We start from the raw sequence: 16,575 nt of genomic DNA, 5'->3' as shown, positions 1-16,575 counted from the left end.
GCAGCTGGCCGATGTTTCTCTCTCATCGACGTTTCTAGCTCTCTATCTTTCTCCCTTCCTCTCTGTTAAAAATCAATAAAATATATATTTTTTAAAATCTCATAAAACTAATTTTAAAAAATTGAATATAATGTCAATATAATTCCAGTTTCATAGTAGGCATACAGTTATATTTTTGATGGTAGTATTGAGCTTTGTTTCACTTCCATTCTTTTATAAACATTCCATTCAACTGTGATTTAAAACTTGATTTCAACTATTATTAGTGTTAAACTATGGTACTCAGAATTTGAATTTTCTAGCATTAAGATGTAATTTTGAATTGTATATTTAAATGTTTTTCTTTCATGTCCCATAGCTGATAAAAATTATTCTATAAATCTTGAAGACTTAAAAAATTTACATAAGAAAAGACATCAATTGTCTGCTGTAAGTATTTCTCTTCTCATATTTTCTTCAAAGTATATTGACCTGCCTTTCACTCCTAATATGACTACAACCTATTTTTCTGTAGTATCAAAATGTTTGTATTTATTTTCCTCTCAGCTAATGACTAACATTAAAATATATGCCTTCTTGTCAGTCTGCGGACTGAAAGGTCCCAGGTTTGATTCCGGTCAAGGGCATGTACATTGGTTGCGGGCACATCCCCGTTAGGGGGTGTGCAAGAGGCAGCTGGTCAATGTTTCTCTCTCATCGACGTTTCTAGCTCTCTGTCTCCCTTCCTCTCTGTAAAAAATCAATAAAAATATATTAAAATAAAATAAAAAATAAAATATATGCCTTCTTGCCTTTTAGCTAATCTTTGTGATTAAGAATATCTTATTTTTCCACTTGGGATAAAGTATACTACTTTTTTTTCTTTTGGGGAAAGAATCGAAGTAGTTTTGAAAATGGCCTTTGGTCATGTGACAGCTGGTGTGCTGGATGCTCTCTTTTCAGGTGACAGCCAGGGGCTTTGCCCAGTATGAGCTCCTGAAGTCCACTGCCTTGGATGATACAGTCCCCGCATCACAGACTGCGATCACTTTGGATATTTCCTGGAGTCCTGTGGATGAGATTCTTCAAACCCCTCCACTCTCTTCAACTGCAACTCTGGTAGGAGTGAGCCCTGTTTTCTGTTGCGTTTACTCAGTGTGGGTTTACTTTTAACTTGCTTGTTGCTGGGCCTGCATGCCTCCTGTCCCAGTCTCTGCCCCAGCCTTTCCTAAGCTCGGACAGCTTCCCCCGGAAGTAGCCAGAGAAGCCAGTGGAGGTTTTGCAGGTGAATTGCCATAGCACTGGAAGTAAATAACTTAAGAATTTTCCAGTGATTAATAGTCTCTTGAGTTAGGACTTAAGTGAAATTATCAAAGTGACATCATCTCTGCTGTTCTTTTTATAGTTGTTTTTTTTTTTTTTAAAATTATAGCTGCCATTTAAATTACATTAATTTCAGGTGTACAGTATAGTGGTTAGCCATTTATATAACTTACGAAGTGATCCCCTGGTAAGTCTAATACTCACTTGGCACTATACACAATTATTGCAATATTATTGACTGTGTTCCCTAAGCTGTCATCTGTGCTATTCTTAAAATAGAGAGTGCATGTATTGGCGATAGATCAAGAATTATTATACTACTAAGCCTTTCACCCTTAAACATTTCTATGAATCTGTCTTAAGACGTTAATTAGAATTGCTAACAAAATATATGTACAAAGCTATTTGCAGTAATATAGCTATGTTTCCAAACTATTCAAAACAAATAGGATAATCACTAAAATAGATTTCCATGATGAAATATTGCACATTCTTTAAAAATCTTTAGTGTCTTTAATAATAATAGGAAATGCTTATTACTAAGCAGGCAAAAGCAGAAAGTACAAAATTGAACATTTAGTAGAATCTTAACCATGTTTTTAAAAAAATGTGTACGCAGAAGCCTGGGTAGGGTTAATAGTGGTTACGTACGGTGGTGGGATTATGGATAATCATATTCTTAATGCTTTTCCTTCAATAGGAATTTACATACAACAGAATTTTTTTACTCCCCCCCCCACCCAACCTTAAAATAATATCTTGGAGTTGTAAAACTTTACCTCCAGGTAGGACAGCATACTGTTGGTTTAGTTAAAATGTGTCTAAGGGGCATATTTATTGGGGAGGCTGGGTTATCTTTGGTGTGTGGTAATGCTAAGTTTATCATTGAGTTTTGAGCTGTACTTATATTTCTCCTACTTGTCCTTTGGAAATTCAGTAAGCAAGAACAAGAGAACGTTTAAGAACAGTTAGTTGTTCCATGTAGGTACATTTGTAGGTGTAGAAATGAAGTTTGATGGCCTGAATTTAAGTTACTATATCAGGACTAGAGGACCAGTGCATGAAATTTGTGCATAGAGTGGGGAAGGGGGGGGAAGCTCCTCAGCCTGGCCTGCACCCTCTCCAATCTGGGACCCCTCGGGGGATGTCTGACTGCCGGTTTAGGCCCAATCCCTGTGGACATCCCTCTCATGATCCAGGACGACTGGCTCCTAACCACTCGCCTGCCTGCCTGCCTGCCTGCCTGCCTGCCTGCCTGCTTGATCTCCCCTAATCACTCTGCCTGCCGGCCTAATTGCCCCTACCTTGCCCCCCTACCTGCCTGATCACCCCTAACCTCTCTGCTTGTCTGCCTGATCACCCCTAACTGCCCTCCCCTGATCTCGCCCCCCAACTGCCCTCCCCTGCCAGTCTGATCACCCCTAACTGCCTCTGCCCTCACCACCATGACTTTGTCCAGAAGGAAGTAGGATATCTGAAAGATGGCTGGTCGACCCAGTCTAATTAGCATATTACCCTTTTATTAGTATAGATAGGCAGGATCTGTGGTATCTCTGAGATGTTCTAAATGAAGTTTTGCCTTTTTCAATATATCAGTGCTTTATAAAATATATTTTTTAATGTGTGGGTAGTTTGAAATGCAAGTAACTCTGACCCTTATGTCAAGAAGATGGGATTACCAGTGAAACTGACTTTGAGAACTTTTTAGAATATTAAAGTGGAATCAGGAGATCCCAGAAGTCCTTTGAATCATCTTCACAGAGAACTGAAATTTCTCCTTGTAAGTATCCTTCTGGAATTTGTTACTTGCATTAAGTCTCATGTTTTCATAAAAATATTTGTTAATATCATTGTTATTTAGTAGTTTTGTGTTCTTCAAAAATTGTTCCAAATGTTATATATGCATTGGATTCTCTTGGCAATTTGGGCAGCTTAATTTTACTATGTGGCAGTGGTCTTTACATTTAAAGGGAGCATTAGTTAGAAAATAATAGCTACCATTCTTCTGCCTTTTTTTACTGGGAGTGTTTGGTTTTTATTTATATGATGGATACCTCTCTTTCCACGTAGGTTAAATGCCAATTTATTTCAGATGCATATGTAATCTGCTGGTTAATAACTTGGGTTTTGAATGATGCTAAAGATTAATGAGCATGTGTTTCAAGAATTTTATATTTCAGTAATTTTGGCTCTACTCTACAAATTGAATCCCAAGGGGGTGCCTCATTTTAATGTAGTAGGAATTCCAAGTCTCTTAGCCTAGCATACAAAGTCAGTTATATCCAATCACTGCCTACCTTTTTCTCTTTTCTTTTTCTTAGCAGCTTTATTGAGATATAAGTTACATTTCATAAAATTCACTTGTTTAGTGGTTTTTAATATACTTACAGAGTTGTACAGCCATGACCATCTTTAATTTTAGATCATTTTCATCACTCCCAATATGCATTTAGCAGTCACTTCTCACCCCCATCAGCCCCTAGCAACCACCAATATACTTTCTGTAATACTTTGTTCCTTTTTATTGCTGAATAGCATTCCACTGTATAGATAGGCCACATTTTGTTTATCCATTTATCAGCTGATGAATATTTTAGTTGTTTCTATTTTTTGGTTCCCAATTATTTCATCTATATTACTAAACCTTAACCAAAATTACAAGCATCTTCAGGGCAGGCTTATCAGTCTTGAATCCTGTAGCATCTAAACACATGGCATCATAGTTCAGAACACCATCTTTGGGTGTATGTCCTGGCACTGTCAGTTATCTTAGCCTCTTCCTAGTAAAATGAAGGTAGATATTAATATCTTCCTCGTAGAGATTTTGTGAGGATTAAATAACATACTATATATGAAACACTAGGACAGTCCTGGCATGTGATTAAATACTCAATAAATAATAATATTAAATATATTCTTATTGATTAAACTGTGCTTTCTGCTAACACGCTTTTGTTATTATTTTTAATCTATAGGTTTTGGCTATTGGTTTGAGGACTGGTGTAACCGAATGGCCTGCACCCCTGGAAGCAAAATCTGCTGTTGAACTTGTGCAGGAGTTTCTAAATGGTGTTTGTTTACCTAACCCATGCTTCTACATTGTTTATTTTTCTTAATTGGGAATTTATACTTGCTATTTTAAATGAAGTTGTCTTTTTAGGCTTGGTATTCTTTTTGGTTGGGATATATAAACTATGAAGTCTGTTATGTTCAGAGGATGGTTTTCATTCTGAATTGGTAATGGTAACAGCCTAAGAAATTTTAAGAATAAGATTTAATTTAAAATTAACATACCATAACCATATTTGAGATTGTAGTAGAAAAAAGGTGCAACAGTAACCCTGAGCACCTACCAGATGCCCAGCATTATGTGTCAGGGCTTTCAATGTATCTCAGTTCATCCTCTCACCCCTGCCCAAGGGTTATCTATTATGACTTCCATTGGAGAGTTAAGTAATTTGCTAAAATCCTCAGTTATACTTTTACTCTCCTCATTTGTCATTTGAAAAAAGGATTAGGATGAAAATAATTTTGAAAGCAGAAAAATAAAATACAGAATTAATATGCTTTTGCCACTTTCTAGACTTAAATAAGCTGGATGGATTTGGTGATTCTACAAAAAAAGACACAGAGGTAAGTGATTGTAAGCATTTACATTCTACACTCACTGAAATCTAAATATTTTTTAAAAAACACTTTCCACAAAGATAGTCCTTTGTCATTATATTATTTACTCATATGTTTGTACATTTTGTATGTTAATTTATTGATGGTATTTTTCAGCAAAAAATACATATTCAAGAACAAAAAAAGAAATGTACACTAAAATAGCTTTTAAATGTGGTTGTATTATCTTTCATGCTGTACCATCCTTGTCAAATGGATCTGGTACATACAACATAGGCAGTGTTTTGAGGGTAGTCTTGTCTTGGTCTTTAATGTCAGCACTGGTGATTGTTTTCCTAAAGGGCTGATAAATAGCTTTAAATAGAACTAATACATCTGTATTATTAATTCTCAACTGTAGAAAAGTAGAAGTGAATATGTTAATATACCATAACATGGTATAACTTTAGTATATTAATATAAAACAGCATGTTAATATGCCAGAGGTGATATTATTAAATTAAGCTAATTGTGTTGTCATTTGACAAACAGGAAGATGGAGACAACAGTAATTTAAAATTTTTTACATAAAGGAAAGTCAGTGCTTGTTTTTAGGCATCACATTTTTAAAAAAATATATTTTATTTATTTTTTTACAGAGAGGAAGAGAGAGGGATAGAGAGAAACATCAATGAGAGAGAATCATCGATCAGTTGCCTCTTGCACACCCCACACTGGGGATGTGCCCGCAACCAAGCCACATGCCCCTGACCGAATCGAACCTGGGACCTTTCAGTCCGCAGGCTGACGCTCTATCCATTGAGCCAGACCGGTTTTGGCCTAGGCATCACATTTTAAAAACAATTTTAAGGGTTCGGTTTTTCACTATTGATTTGTATCTTCATTAGTGAATGAAGTTATAGAAAATTCATTCACATCTTTCTTTGTGTGTGTTCATGGGTCTATATTTTCTCAGAGCCGCATTTGAAAGCTTATTGGCCTTAAACTACTTCATTGTTGAAAAAAACAAAAACAACTGAGCTTTGCCAGCATGGCTCAGTAGTTGAGCTTCGACCTATGGCCTCATGATTTGATTCCTGGTCAGGGCACGTGCCTGGGTTGCAGGCTTTATTCCCAGTGTGGGGTGTGCAGGAGGCGGTCAATCAATGATTCTCTCTTTCCATCTCTCTCCCCGTCCCTCCCTCTCTTTTTCTCTCTCTCCCTCTCTCCCTTTCTCCCTCTCCCTCTCCCTCTTCCTCTCCTCCCTCTTCCATCCTTTCTGAATCAATAAAAATATATTAAATATAAAATAAATAAAAAAACTAAACTGAGTATTCTCTGGCACTTCTTTTTCAGACAGTGAAGACCGACAGTACTGCATTAGATCGCTCCATCGACTGTCTTTTCACAGTTCGGGGAGATCTGGATTTTGCTGAGCAGCTGTGGTGCAAAATGAGTAGTAGTAGGTGTTCATTGTGATTGTACAATAAAACTGTTTCCTGTTACTTCTTAGGCTTACCTTTAATTAAGTCTTCTGGAAATAACACATTGTGTTCTACTAGTTTTGTGTGTAAGTTTAGTTCCTGTTTTACAAGTTAATTTCTAGTAACGCACTGGCATATTCTACTCCAGAATTGTACTAATAATGTAAGGCAGTTCATAGAATATTCTTTTCTTCTGCTAAGACTTAGATGGTATTTAAGTTGTGTTTACATGAATCAAAGCATACATCTTAGTGAAATTATAATTATTAGAGAAAGGAAAAGATATTCCTTAATATTTTACTAAGTGTGTTATTTTGTGGCAGTTTAATTTCTTTCTTTAGAAATACATTGTCTTTTGCCTTTTTCTTTCCCCTTCCTCCATCCATAAAATACAGATTCTTGTCTTCCTCTTTGTGTGTTCTTAAGATTAATGAGAGATATATCATCTGCAGAAATGCCATGAACATAATGTTAGACTGACTTGTTTTTCAAGGTGTGATTTCATATCAAGACTTGGTGAAGTGTTTCACATTGATCATCCAGAGTCTACAACGTGGTGACATACAGCCATGGGTAGGTTTAGTAGTGTGTGTTGAATGTTTTCTCAACATGGTGTTTAAAGACATCGGCTCTGGAGCATACTGCCTGAGCTTGAATTCTAGCCCTGTGACTCACTAGCTGTGTAAACTTGGGCAGATTCCTTTATTTCTCTGTGTTCCAGTTTCCTCATCTCTAAAGCAGGAGTAGGAATGATACTTACCTCATAGTGTTGTTTTAGAATTAAGTAATTTAATTCATGTAAAGCTCTTAGCACCTAGCTCATAGGTAAGTGCTTAGTATTTGTAAGCGACTAATATTGTCATTGTTACTATTGATGTGGATGATAATTCTCATATACTACTGATGAGAGTACAATTTGGAACACTCTTGAAATCAATTTTCATAATGATTCTGCAAATGTGTCATGCCCGTTAAATCAATAGTTATTTTGTTAAGATTCATCCTAAGCTCATACATAAATGTGTATCAAGATTTTATGTATTAGAATAGTCATTAGATATTCATTTATGGTAGAAAAAAATGTAAGTAACCTAAATTTCCACTATAAATGAAATGAGTAAGTAAATAATAATGTAACCACATAATGGCACATGTAATAGTTGCTAAAAATGATGCTGACAGATGTGGAGAAATTCTTATAATGTTCAGTAAAAATACAGGAATATACACTATTGTATTAAAGAATGTAAATTTTGGAGAGGAAAATGTAGAAGCAAATAAATGTTTTGGTATTAGGGTTACAAGTGAGTTTTTCTAACTGCATTATACATTTCTATACTTTATGAATTTTCCATAATGAATTTGTGTTTTTACAATTAAGGAATCCTTATTTAATAGGAATTATTTTAAAGAATGTTACAGCTAAATTCATGCCTATAAAGCTTTGAAACTTTCAAAGATGTGAACAAAGGTACACTCCAGAGCAAAGACATGCAAACTCTAATTAATTGGGCTGATTCTAGACATTGTAGTCTTGGCCATTGGATTTTTTCCTTGAGAATTTTTGTGTGAAGTGTTTACCAGTATATCCCTGCCAGGTGCAATGAGTACAAACAAAGTGAAAGTAGTTTAAAAAAAGAAAATGTAAAAGATTGTGATTAAAATTAGAGATCATAGGAAGACAGTAGTGAGAAAAAATATTTTAGATATTTTTAAAATTGTTTAACATTTGGAACATATGTTAGATCTGTAAGGTTGCTGCTCTTTTTAATTTGCAAGTGATCAAGTAAGTATCGATATATTGGATATCGTAGTCAATAAGGAGTTCCTTATGGCATGTGCATGGACCATTGAGAGAGTTTTCTGCTACAGTAGATTTTCAGTGTAGTTGAAAATGTTTGATTTGGGCAAAGATGCTCAAATAGCTCTTAGCCAGGAGAAGAGAATTCCTACTAGTTATAAAGCTTCAAAGGACCAGCTCTGCCTTCTCTTTGGTGGAATTGCATCTGGGAGTAATAAGTTTAAGCCCTTCTTAATTGCTTTGTTCTTGAACAAATAAGGCAGGAAAGGCATCTTAGAAAGTAACTTGGGGGCTTTTATTCAAACAATTTATAGTACCAGGAGATTAAAGATGCAAGTTTATAATTTTTAGCTTGTAGCTAATGCAGTTTGCTTCTCTTTTGCTTATTGGATTAATTTATGGCTTTATAAAATGTTCTGGATTTCTAGCTCCATAGTGGAAGTAACAGTTTACTAAGTAAGCTCATTCATCAGTCTTACCATGGAGCCATGGACACAGTTTCTCTCAGTGGGACTCTTCCAGTTCAGATGCTTTTGGAAGTTGGTTTGGACAAACTAAAGAAAGATTATATCAGTTTTTTCATAGGTAAGTACCTTCCTCGCTCAAAAAATTAAAAAGTACATCATAGTTATCAGCCCATAGGAATTCTCAGATTTTATCTTTCTACTTGTCCCTAGTCATTTGTAGTTCTGGCTTTGCCCCTGGTTCACTGTGAGACAAACACTTCCCTTCTCTGGCCCTTTGGTTTTTCTCTCAAAAAAGGTATTAAATTAAAGATACTTAGAGTGCTTGCTTGATTGTTTTTAGTTGAGATTCTATTCATTTAGAAATTCTATGAGTATAATGTAATTAATAAAAATGATTTTATGAGATGCTGTTTTAATATCCAACACTTCATTGTGTTTATTAGAGCAAACTGATCATTTTTAGAAAAAGTAATAGTATGTCTTTATGGTGTAATGTGCCAGAAAATTTGACTATTTTTGAGAAACTATTTAGCTTGAGCATCTTTTTTATATATGAACTATGAAAATTTTTTCTTAGGTTCTTTAACATGCAACAGATAATACCTAAAGTTTATTTGCATGTATGTTTTTTTCATAATAATAGGTCAAGAACTTGCATCTTTGAATCATTTGGTGAGTTTATTTTTTTAATCAAAATGTGGTTTTTCTTTTATTTATTCACTCTATATATAATTATTAAGTGCCTAATCAGTGTCCCTCTATCCTCGGTCCAGGAAACAAATAAATGGGACAGTCAATACCCTTAATTACTACTGTCTTGTAACTAAAAAAATAAGCCCTTTTAGTATCATTTATCATTTCTTTACATTTATCTTACTGACACATACTTGTCTCCTGCTGAAGCCTGTGTAATCTCACAACTCCCATTTGTCTAAAATGGTAAGGGCCCGGCTGGTATTGTTCAGTGGTTCAGCATTGACCCATTAACCAAGAGGTCACCAGTTTGATTCCTGGTCAGGGCACATGCCTGGGTTGCAGGGTTGATCCACAGTAAGGGGACACGCAGAAGGCAGCCAGACAATGTTTCTCTCTCATTGATGTTTCTATCTCTCTATCCTTCTCCCTTCTTCTCTCTTTAAAATCAATAAAAACATTTTAAAAAACATATAAAAGTAAAATGATTAGGGAATGCCTTCCTTTATAGGCCCTATAAAGGAATTTTTGCTTTATATTCCCTTGACCCATTTCTATTATACACAAATTCCAAAAAATTTGTGATGTTCTTTATTAATTCAAAAGAGACTTTTGGGTTTCAGGGTCATGATTACAAACTTTTGTATTTTTCTAGTGTCTATATGTAGGAAGTTTATGAAATTGAACAGCATCTATTCTGACCCTTGACATTCTATGGAAGATCCTTTTAAATATGTTTTTATTGACTTCAGAGAGAGGAAGGGAGAGAGAGAAAGAGAGAAAGGGATAGAAACATCAATAATGAGAGAGAATCATTGATCAGCTGCCTCCCACACACCCCCTACTGGGGATCGAGCCGCAAACCCTGGCATGAGCCCTGACTGGGAATTGAACTGTGACCTCCTGCTTCCTAGGTAAATGCTCAACCATCAAACCACACCAGTGGGGCTTAGAAATGAATCTATAGTACCAACTCATTTGTCATATGTCTCAGAAAAATACAAGATAGAAAACTCTAGCTGTGTCTGTTGTGCAAAGTAAGATTCAACTGGCTTCTTCAGAGGTTTAATTTTTGCTTTTCAAATTTCCATCTAGAGAGCTTGGTGGGTAGCATAGCCACCCTCTTGGGCCTCCTCGGTGGAGCAGTTCTGTGATTTGCCTTCACCAGAGAATATGTAAGATGGTTTGCTTAGAGCATCCTCAGTGAAGACTTCACTTAGATTAATTAGAGAAATTGTATTGAAAGGTGTTATATCCTATCTAGCTGCCTCCTGTCTCCCCCCTCCTCCTCCCCCATGAATTAAGCATCCAGACTTAGGTTTAGCAGGCATACACATATTCTTTCTAAAGATTTCCCTTAACTAACTTCCTATTTTGCTTACACTTTTTTTATATTCTAGGAATATTTCATTTCTCCATCAGTAGATATACAAGAACAAGTTTGTCGTGTTCAAAAACTCCACCATATTCTAGAAATAATAGTCAGTTGCAAGCTTTTCATTAAACCTCAACATGAGCTCCTCTTTTCTTTAACACTGTAAGTATTTCTCTGTTTGTTTGTTTGTTTTTTTTACTAACATAACATTCTCTTCTGAAATAGTTGCAGCCAAAATATGTACCTTTTTATTATCAGTTAGGATAGAATCTGCGCATCCTGTCTTCACAGTAGCAGAATGGTTCTAAGTCACTGTCATAGGAAGGAAAGTCTTTGAGTTCAGAAGGAATAAGTTTAATATTCGGTTCTAGCACTTCTTCATTTCCAGAGGAAGTTTCTCATCTTGTTTTCTCATCTATAAAAGGATCTAATAACCTCGTATGTTTATTGTCAGGATTAAGTGATATAATGTGTATAAAGTATCTGCCACTTAATAGGTGCTTAATGAATATTAGTTTCTTGTCTTTTTTTTTTTTTTTTTCCACATTTTTATACATTTGGGCCAAACTAATTGCTAGCCATTTATATGGTAACTAAATGGAATTAAATATTACCAGACCTCTGTCAACAGCACTATTGTAATTTAGAGATTTCTGCCCATCAGTTTGACTAAAATTTGTTTGGAATAATTCTCATACTTGGATTGCTGATATCTTATGTGTATTGGAGGTCTCAAACTGGAAATAAGTGAACCATCTAGTGGCAGAACTGAGTTTCTTTTTATCTGTGAAAGGAAATGTATCTCTGCCTTTTCCAAAATTAGAATTTGCCTCAGTTATAAAGGGAAAAGTACTAGAAATTGTTACTATTTTTTTTCCATTAAAGATAAGTAGTATAAATAAGTTAATTCTTTAATTCCTCAGACTCTGAAGACCAAGGAAGCTGTATTGTATCTTTTGCCTCTTTGTTTTTTTCTTTCTTCCCACACACACACATAAATAAGCCTTTATTTGGGTTCAATTTAATGTGTTTTATATTTATGAGAAATATGTCTACTACTAATTTTTTAAAAGCAAATGATATTTCCATCAAAAGGCAAATAACCAATGTTTTGTTGGGAGTAGGGCTATAGTATTTTGTTTTTTACTTTTGTGTCCCTGAAATTATTCTGTTGTTGATGTTATGGTTAGTAGCATTCAATAAAATGGTTCCCTTATGAATTTTAGACTACCTTTATCTCCACGTGGCATTTTTTTTTCCAAAATAGGGTCTTTTTTTTACTTTTATAGATCCTGCATAAAATATTATAAACAAAATCCGCTTGATGAGCAACATATTTTTCAGCTGCCAGTCAGACCAACTGCTGTAAAAAATTTATATCAAAGGTAAGCAATTTAATAATTAAATTATACTTTAAGTCCGGTCATGGTTCCAGGCAGTTTTGATGTCTGTTCCCCAGAACCCAGAGCTGCTTCTCCTCTGAAACTTTCATCATCTTACCCCTCTCTGCTCATAGTCTGATAGTGCCCTTCTGCCCGGCCTTCTCCCAGACCTTTTGTCTACTCTCTTTCGATCAATTTGTAATTTCTTTGCTGAACAGGGTAGAAAGTATAACCAGAAAGGAAATGACAGTGGAAAAAGAGTGATCAGGGTAATGATAAAGTCAAAGGAATGGCAGTGGGAGTGAGAGAAGAGTATGGGATTGAGGAGGTAGAGAACTGTGAGGCTAAGAAGACAGATTAGCCATCCATGTGAACACTTGAGTTGGCCTCAAATGATGGTCTCCCCTCAGCATATAATATACTTGAACTTTCTCTTATACTAAAGTCACTCTTATTTATACCCTACCTCTATTTAGTTCCCTCTTATTGAAACCCCAGCACTCCCATGAAACTGCTCTGGCAGAGGCCATCAGTGGCTTTCTTTTTTCTTTTAAGATTTTTTATTTTATTTAGTTTTTAGGAGGAGATAGAGAAAGGGAGAGAGAGAAACATCAGTTTATTGTTCCATCTATTTATGCATTCATTAGTTGATTCTTGTATGTGCCCTGCAACCTATATATCAGGGCAGTGCTCTAACCAGCTGAGCTACCCAGCCAGGGCTTATTAGTGTCTTTCTAATTACCATATCCAGTGGACACTTTCCAATACAATAATATTTTTCAGCTCCTTGTGCAATTAGCTAGCCCACCAATTCTTTCTCCCTCAGTAAGCACTACAGGCAGGTTAACACAATTGCTTTCTTGAACCTTTCCCTTCCTCTGTTTCTATGACATTGCATTCTGTCTGTCTTAATTTTAATTCTAAGTCTAGTCCACCTTCTAGGCTGAGAATAGTTCCCTATCAATTTCTCCTTCCTCTGTCTGCTTTTTATATGTAAGTTTTTACCAGAACTCTATATTCTCTGACTTCTTTTCTTCTTACTTTCTATCTTCCCTTGGTGATAGAAAGTTTCAGTTCCTCTGGGCTAATAATTCATAACCCATATCTCCAGCATCTCCTTAGCTTCAGACCCATGTTTCTAAATTCCTTTTAGAAGTGAACCCCCAACTTCAGCAACCTCTAAAATCTGAAATTCAGAATTCTGACCTGTTTGTCTCTTCTTTCTTAGTGCTTATCACATAAGGATTTCACTAATGACTGTAGAAGGAAAAAAGAAAGGAAATAACTACCTTTTCCTTTTGGTGTTTATTTTCTTAGTGAGAAGCCACAGAAATGGAGAGTGGAAATAAATAGTGGCCAAAAAAAAGTGAAAACAGTTTGGCAACTGAGTGACAGTCTACCTGTAGACCATCTGAATTGTCACAAATCTGGTAAATATGGTTTGTAATCTATTTAGAGAAATTGAAAATGAAAATGAAATTTTACTGATAGAGATTATTTTATAGGTCTTTTGCTCAATTTTAATGTTTTTAAATGTTTTTGTTGATTTTAGAGAGAAGAAGGAAGAGGGAGAGAGATAAAAACATCGATGAGAGAGAATCATTGATCGGCTGCCTCCTGTATACCCCCTACTAGGGATCAAGCCCGCAACCCCAGCATGCACTCTAACCAGGAATTGAACCATGACCTCCTGGTATATGGGTCGATGCTCAACCACGAAGCCACTCCTGCTGAGCTCTTGTGCCCAATTTTAAATGATTTTCCTAAACTCTACATATAAACATTTATTCTGGGGGAAAAAAAAAATCATAAAAGAGTGATTTTTTGTTATTTTAGATAGAGGAGTGATTCTCATCTTTGGCTGAACGTTAGAATCATCTGGGGAATTTTTAATGTTTAAAGTTCTTATACCCAGATCAAGTAAATTGAAATCTCTGGAAGTAGAGCCTGGAAATCATTAATATTTAAAGTTCTCCAGGTAATTTCCTTGTGCAACTTAAGGTTGAGAACCACCAACTTAAATATTTTACTTTATCTACATATGTTGTTTCTAGTGTGTGTGTGTTTTTAAGATATATTACTTTTATGATTAAAAATTAATTTTTTTTTCATTTTTTATTAAGATATTATATGTGTACATACCTTACCAATCAAAAAGTTAAGTTTTAAACACATATGTGATGTATTTTTGAAAATGCCGTTTAAAAATTTTAAAGATTAAATCACCTCTGTCATGAGGAAATTCATGCAACATTAAACACTTTTTTCCAATGATGGTGAATAAGCGAAGTATACTCCACGTATCTTTCAGTCTTTTTGATGCAGTTCGCTTCAAAAAAAGTGAAAGTGATTTTTTAATGTTAGAGTTAAAACAATTTGCTAATGCATTGGTGTAATGAGTCGTATGGAAATTAAAATTTTTCAAGAAATTGTATATAAATAAATGAAATTGTGTGCTTAGAAACACACTCAAACTTCATTTTGTCTTGGATAATATAACCTCTTCATATTCTTTTTTTCTTATTTTTTAAAAAATATTTTATTGACTTTTTACAGAGAGGAAGAGAGAGAGAGCTAGAGAGCTAGAAACATCCATGAGAGAATCATCAATCAGCTGCCTTTTGCACACCCCCTCCTGGGGGTGTGCCCGCATCCAAGGTACGTACCCTTGACCGGAATCGAACCTGGGACCTTTCAGTCCGCAGATCGACGCTCTATCCACTGAGCCAAACCGGTTTCAGCATCATATATTCTTGATGTGTTTGTCTAGAAATGATTCAGTGACCTTTGGCCCAAAACAGGACCCACTATTGAAGGAGGACCTCATTTACATTCAAACAAAGCCTTGATTATAAATATTAAAGCCCAGTAATGATTTGTTTTTTCTAAAGGTCACATGTAATTAAGAAGTTAGACTTTCTATTTCATTGGACTGAACACTTTGGTTGAATACTAGTTTTTCAAGATATCTAGTGGTATGATACTCTTGAGTAGAACAGTTGATATCAAAAGCAGGAAGACATAAGAGAGAAAAATGTACCTTTATCTGCCATGGGAAGAGAGAATAATGATTTGGAGCTAATGGGGGAAAAAGACAGTGTCCAGTAGAGTGCTGCTCACCCAGAGGATATTTAGGAAATGATTGTTGATAATGGTGAGAATATGGAAACCAAAATGTTGACCCATAAGAAAGTGCACATAATCTCATCTAAATGTTAATTGTACATTTATTTTGAAATACAACAGACTTCAGGAGGAAAAAACAGATATGTGTCTAACCCTAAGACTACAAATACTAGGTAGAATATTTTTTTCTGAGATACATGTTTAAGATGGGGAAAAATTATTTAACTGTAGTGGATAAGGCACAAATAAACCAAATTAAAAATGTATAATTTAAAAAAAATCTGCTTTATGTTTTAATTTGTTTAGTCATGTGTTCAATACACCCAGAGTGTTTACTACTTAAAGGAATTGTTCTTGCTGCTTTTTGTCTAACAAATTATCTTAAAGTAGAAGACACATCATTCAGGCTATACCTCTATTATTGTAAAATTCAGCAGTATACATGGTAGAAAAGTCAGCAGGGTGTAAACAATTCTGACCTCACTATCTTTCTAGTTTCAGATTTTTCTGAATCAATATTAAACAGCAGCCTGGAAGAAAGGATCTCCTTTACTACCGCGGTTACCTGCAGCCAGGTGCATTTCAAATGAAGTGTGCTGGTGGGCACCTCTATCAGGTAGTATGTTCACTTTTTGTTCTCTCTGAATACTTTGTAATGTGTTAAATACCTTATGTTTTTTCCCCTACAACATAAATGCTGACTTAATACATTAGGAATATAGATTACTTACCAGTAATCATATAAAAGACTTACCAAATGTTACTGAACAGTGTAAGTCTTTAATTTCCTGTCTACTTTCTGTAGTCAACCTACTAGGTCAGTTTAATTCTAAAACCAGGGAAACAAAAACAGGGGTTTTTTTTTAGTGGAAATATTGTTGTACCTTAAAGCTGGATATAGAGTAGAAAGAGAGTTTGATTTCAAAAATATTAATGGAAGAGAAAAACACTGGACAGATACATCAGTTTGACATTGAAAACAAAAATTGTTAAAAGCAATTTTATCCCAGCCCAATTGAATGTTTAATTTGAGAAAGTATTAACCAACCAAAAGAATTTATGGGGCAGGGGTCAATGGGAGGGAAAAAGGGAGACATATGAACTACTATTTGTTATACCTTAAACAATAAATTGAAAAGAAAAAAAAAGAATTAATGGACTAGCATTCCTACTATCTTTTGTGTTCCAGAAACAACATTAAATAATGAGTAATCAGATAATTAGTAAAATGCCTGATATTATGCCTTCTTTAAGCCATGTTTTGTCCTCAGATAAATGGAGATTAATTTTAGCATAGTTAAGAATAAAATTAATCCTAATTTTAAAAAGTAAAATAACT

At 35.0% G+C, this 16,575-nt stretch overlaps 1 protein-coding gene across 2 annotated transcripts in view; it reads left to right on the top strand.

Moving 5' to 3' along the window:
- Positions 1-16,575, top strand: part of ZWILCH (zwilch kinetochore protein) — a 29,957-nt gene that overhangs the window by 11,019 nt on the left and 2,363 nt on the right. The window contains exons 6-18 of one of the 2 annotated variants that reach the window (XM_084887142.1): positions 359-429; positions 943-1,098; positions 3,011-3,082; positions 4,278-4,371; positions 4,886-4,935; positions 6,265-6,370; positions 6,886-6,965; positions 8,622-8,778; positions 9,304-9,332; positions 10,754-10,890; positions 12,018-12,113; positions 13,428-13,540; positions 15,732-15,852. In XM_084887142.1, the coding sequence (XP_084743268.1) occupies positions 359-429; positions 943-1,098; positions 3,011-3,082; positions 4,278-4,371; positions 4,886-4,935; positions 6,265-6,370; positions 6,886-6,965; positions 8,622-8,778; positions 9,304-9,332; positions 10,754-10,890; positions 12,018-12,113; positions 13,428-13,540; positions 15,732-15,826 (1,256 nt within the window). In that variant the 3' untranslated portion in view covers positions 15,827-15,852. Of the gene's footprint in view, positions 1-358; positions 430-942; positions 1,099-3,010; positions 3,083-4,277; positions 4,372-4,885; positions 4,936-6,264; positions 6,371-6,885; positions 6,966-8,621; positions 8,779-9,303; positions 9,333-10,753; positions 10,891-12,017; positions 12,114-13,427; positions 13,541-15,731; positions 15,860-16,575 lie in introns of both variants that reach the window. The other variant, XM_084887143.1, reaches the window with a different exon arrangement.

This window comes from Pipistrellus hanaki (genome assembly GCF_964339955.1).
Source record: "Pipistrellus hanaki genome assembly, chromosome: 1".
Lineage (NCBI taxonomy): Eukaryota > Metazoa > Chordata > Mammalia > Chiroptera > Vespertilionidae > Pipistrellus > Pipistrellus hanaki.
Note: the sequence above shows the minus strand (reverse complement) of the source record. Positions and strands in the feature narration are given on the sequence as shown.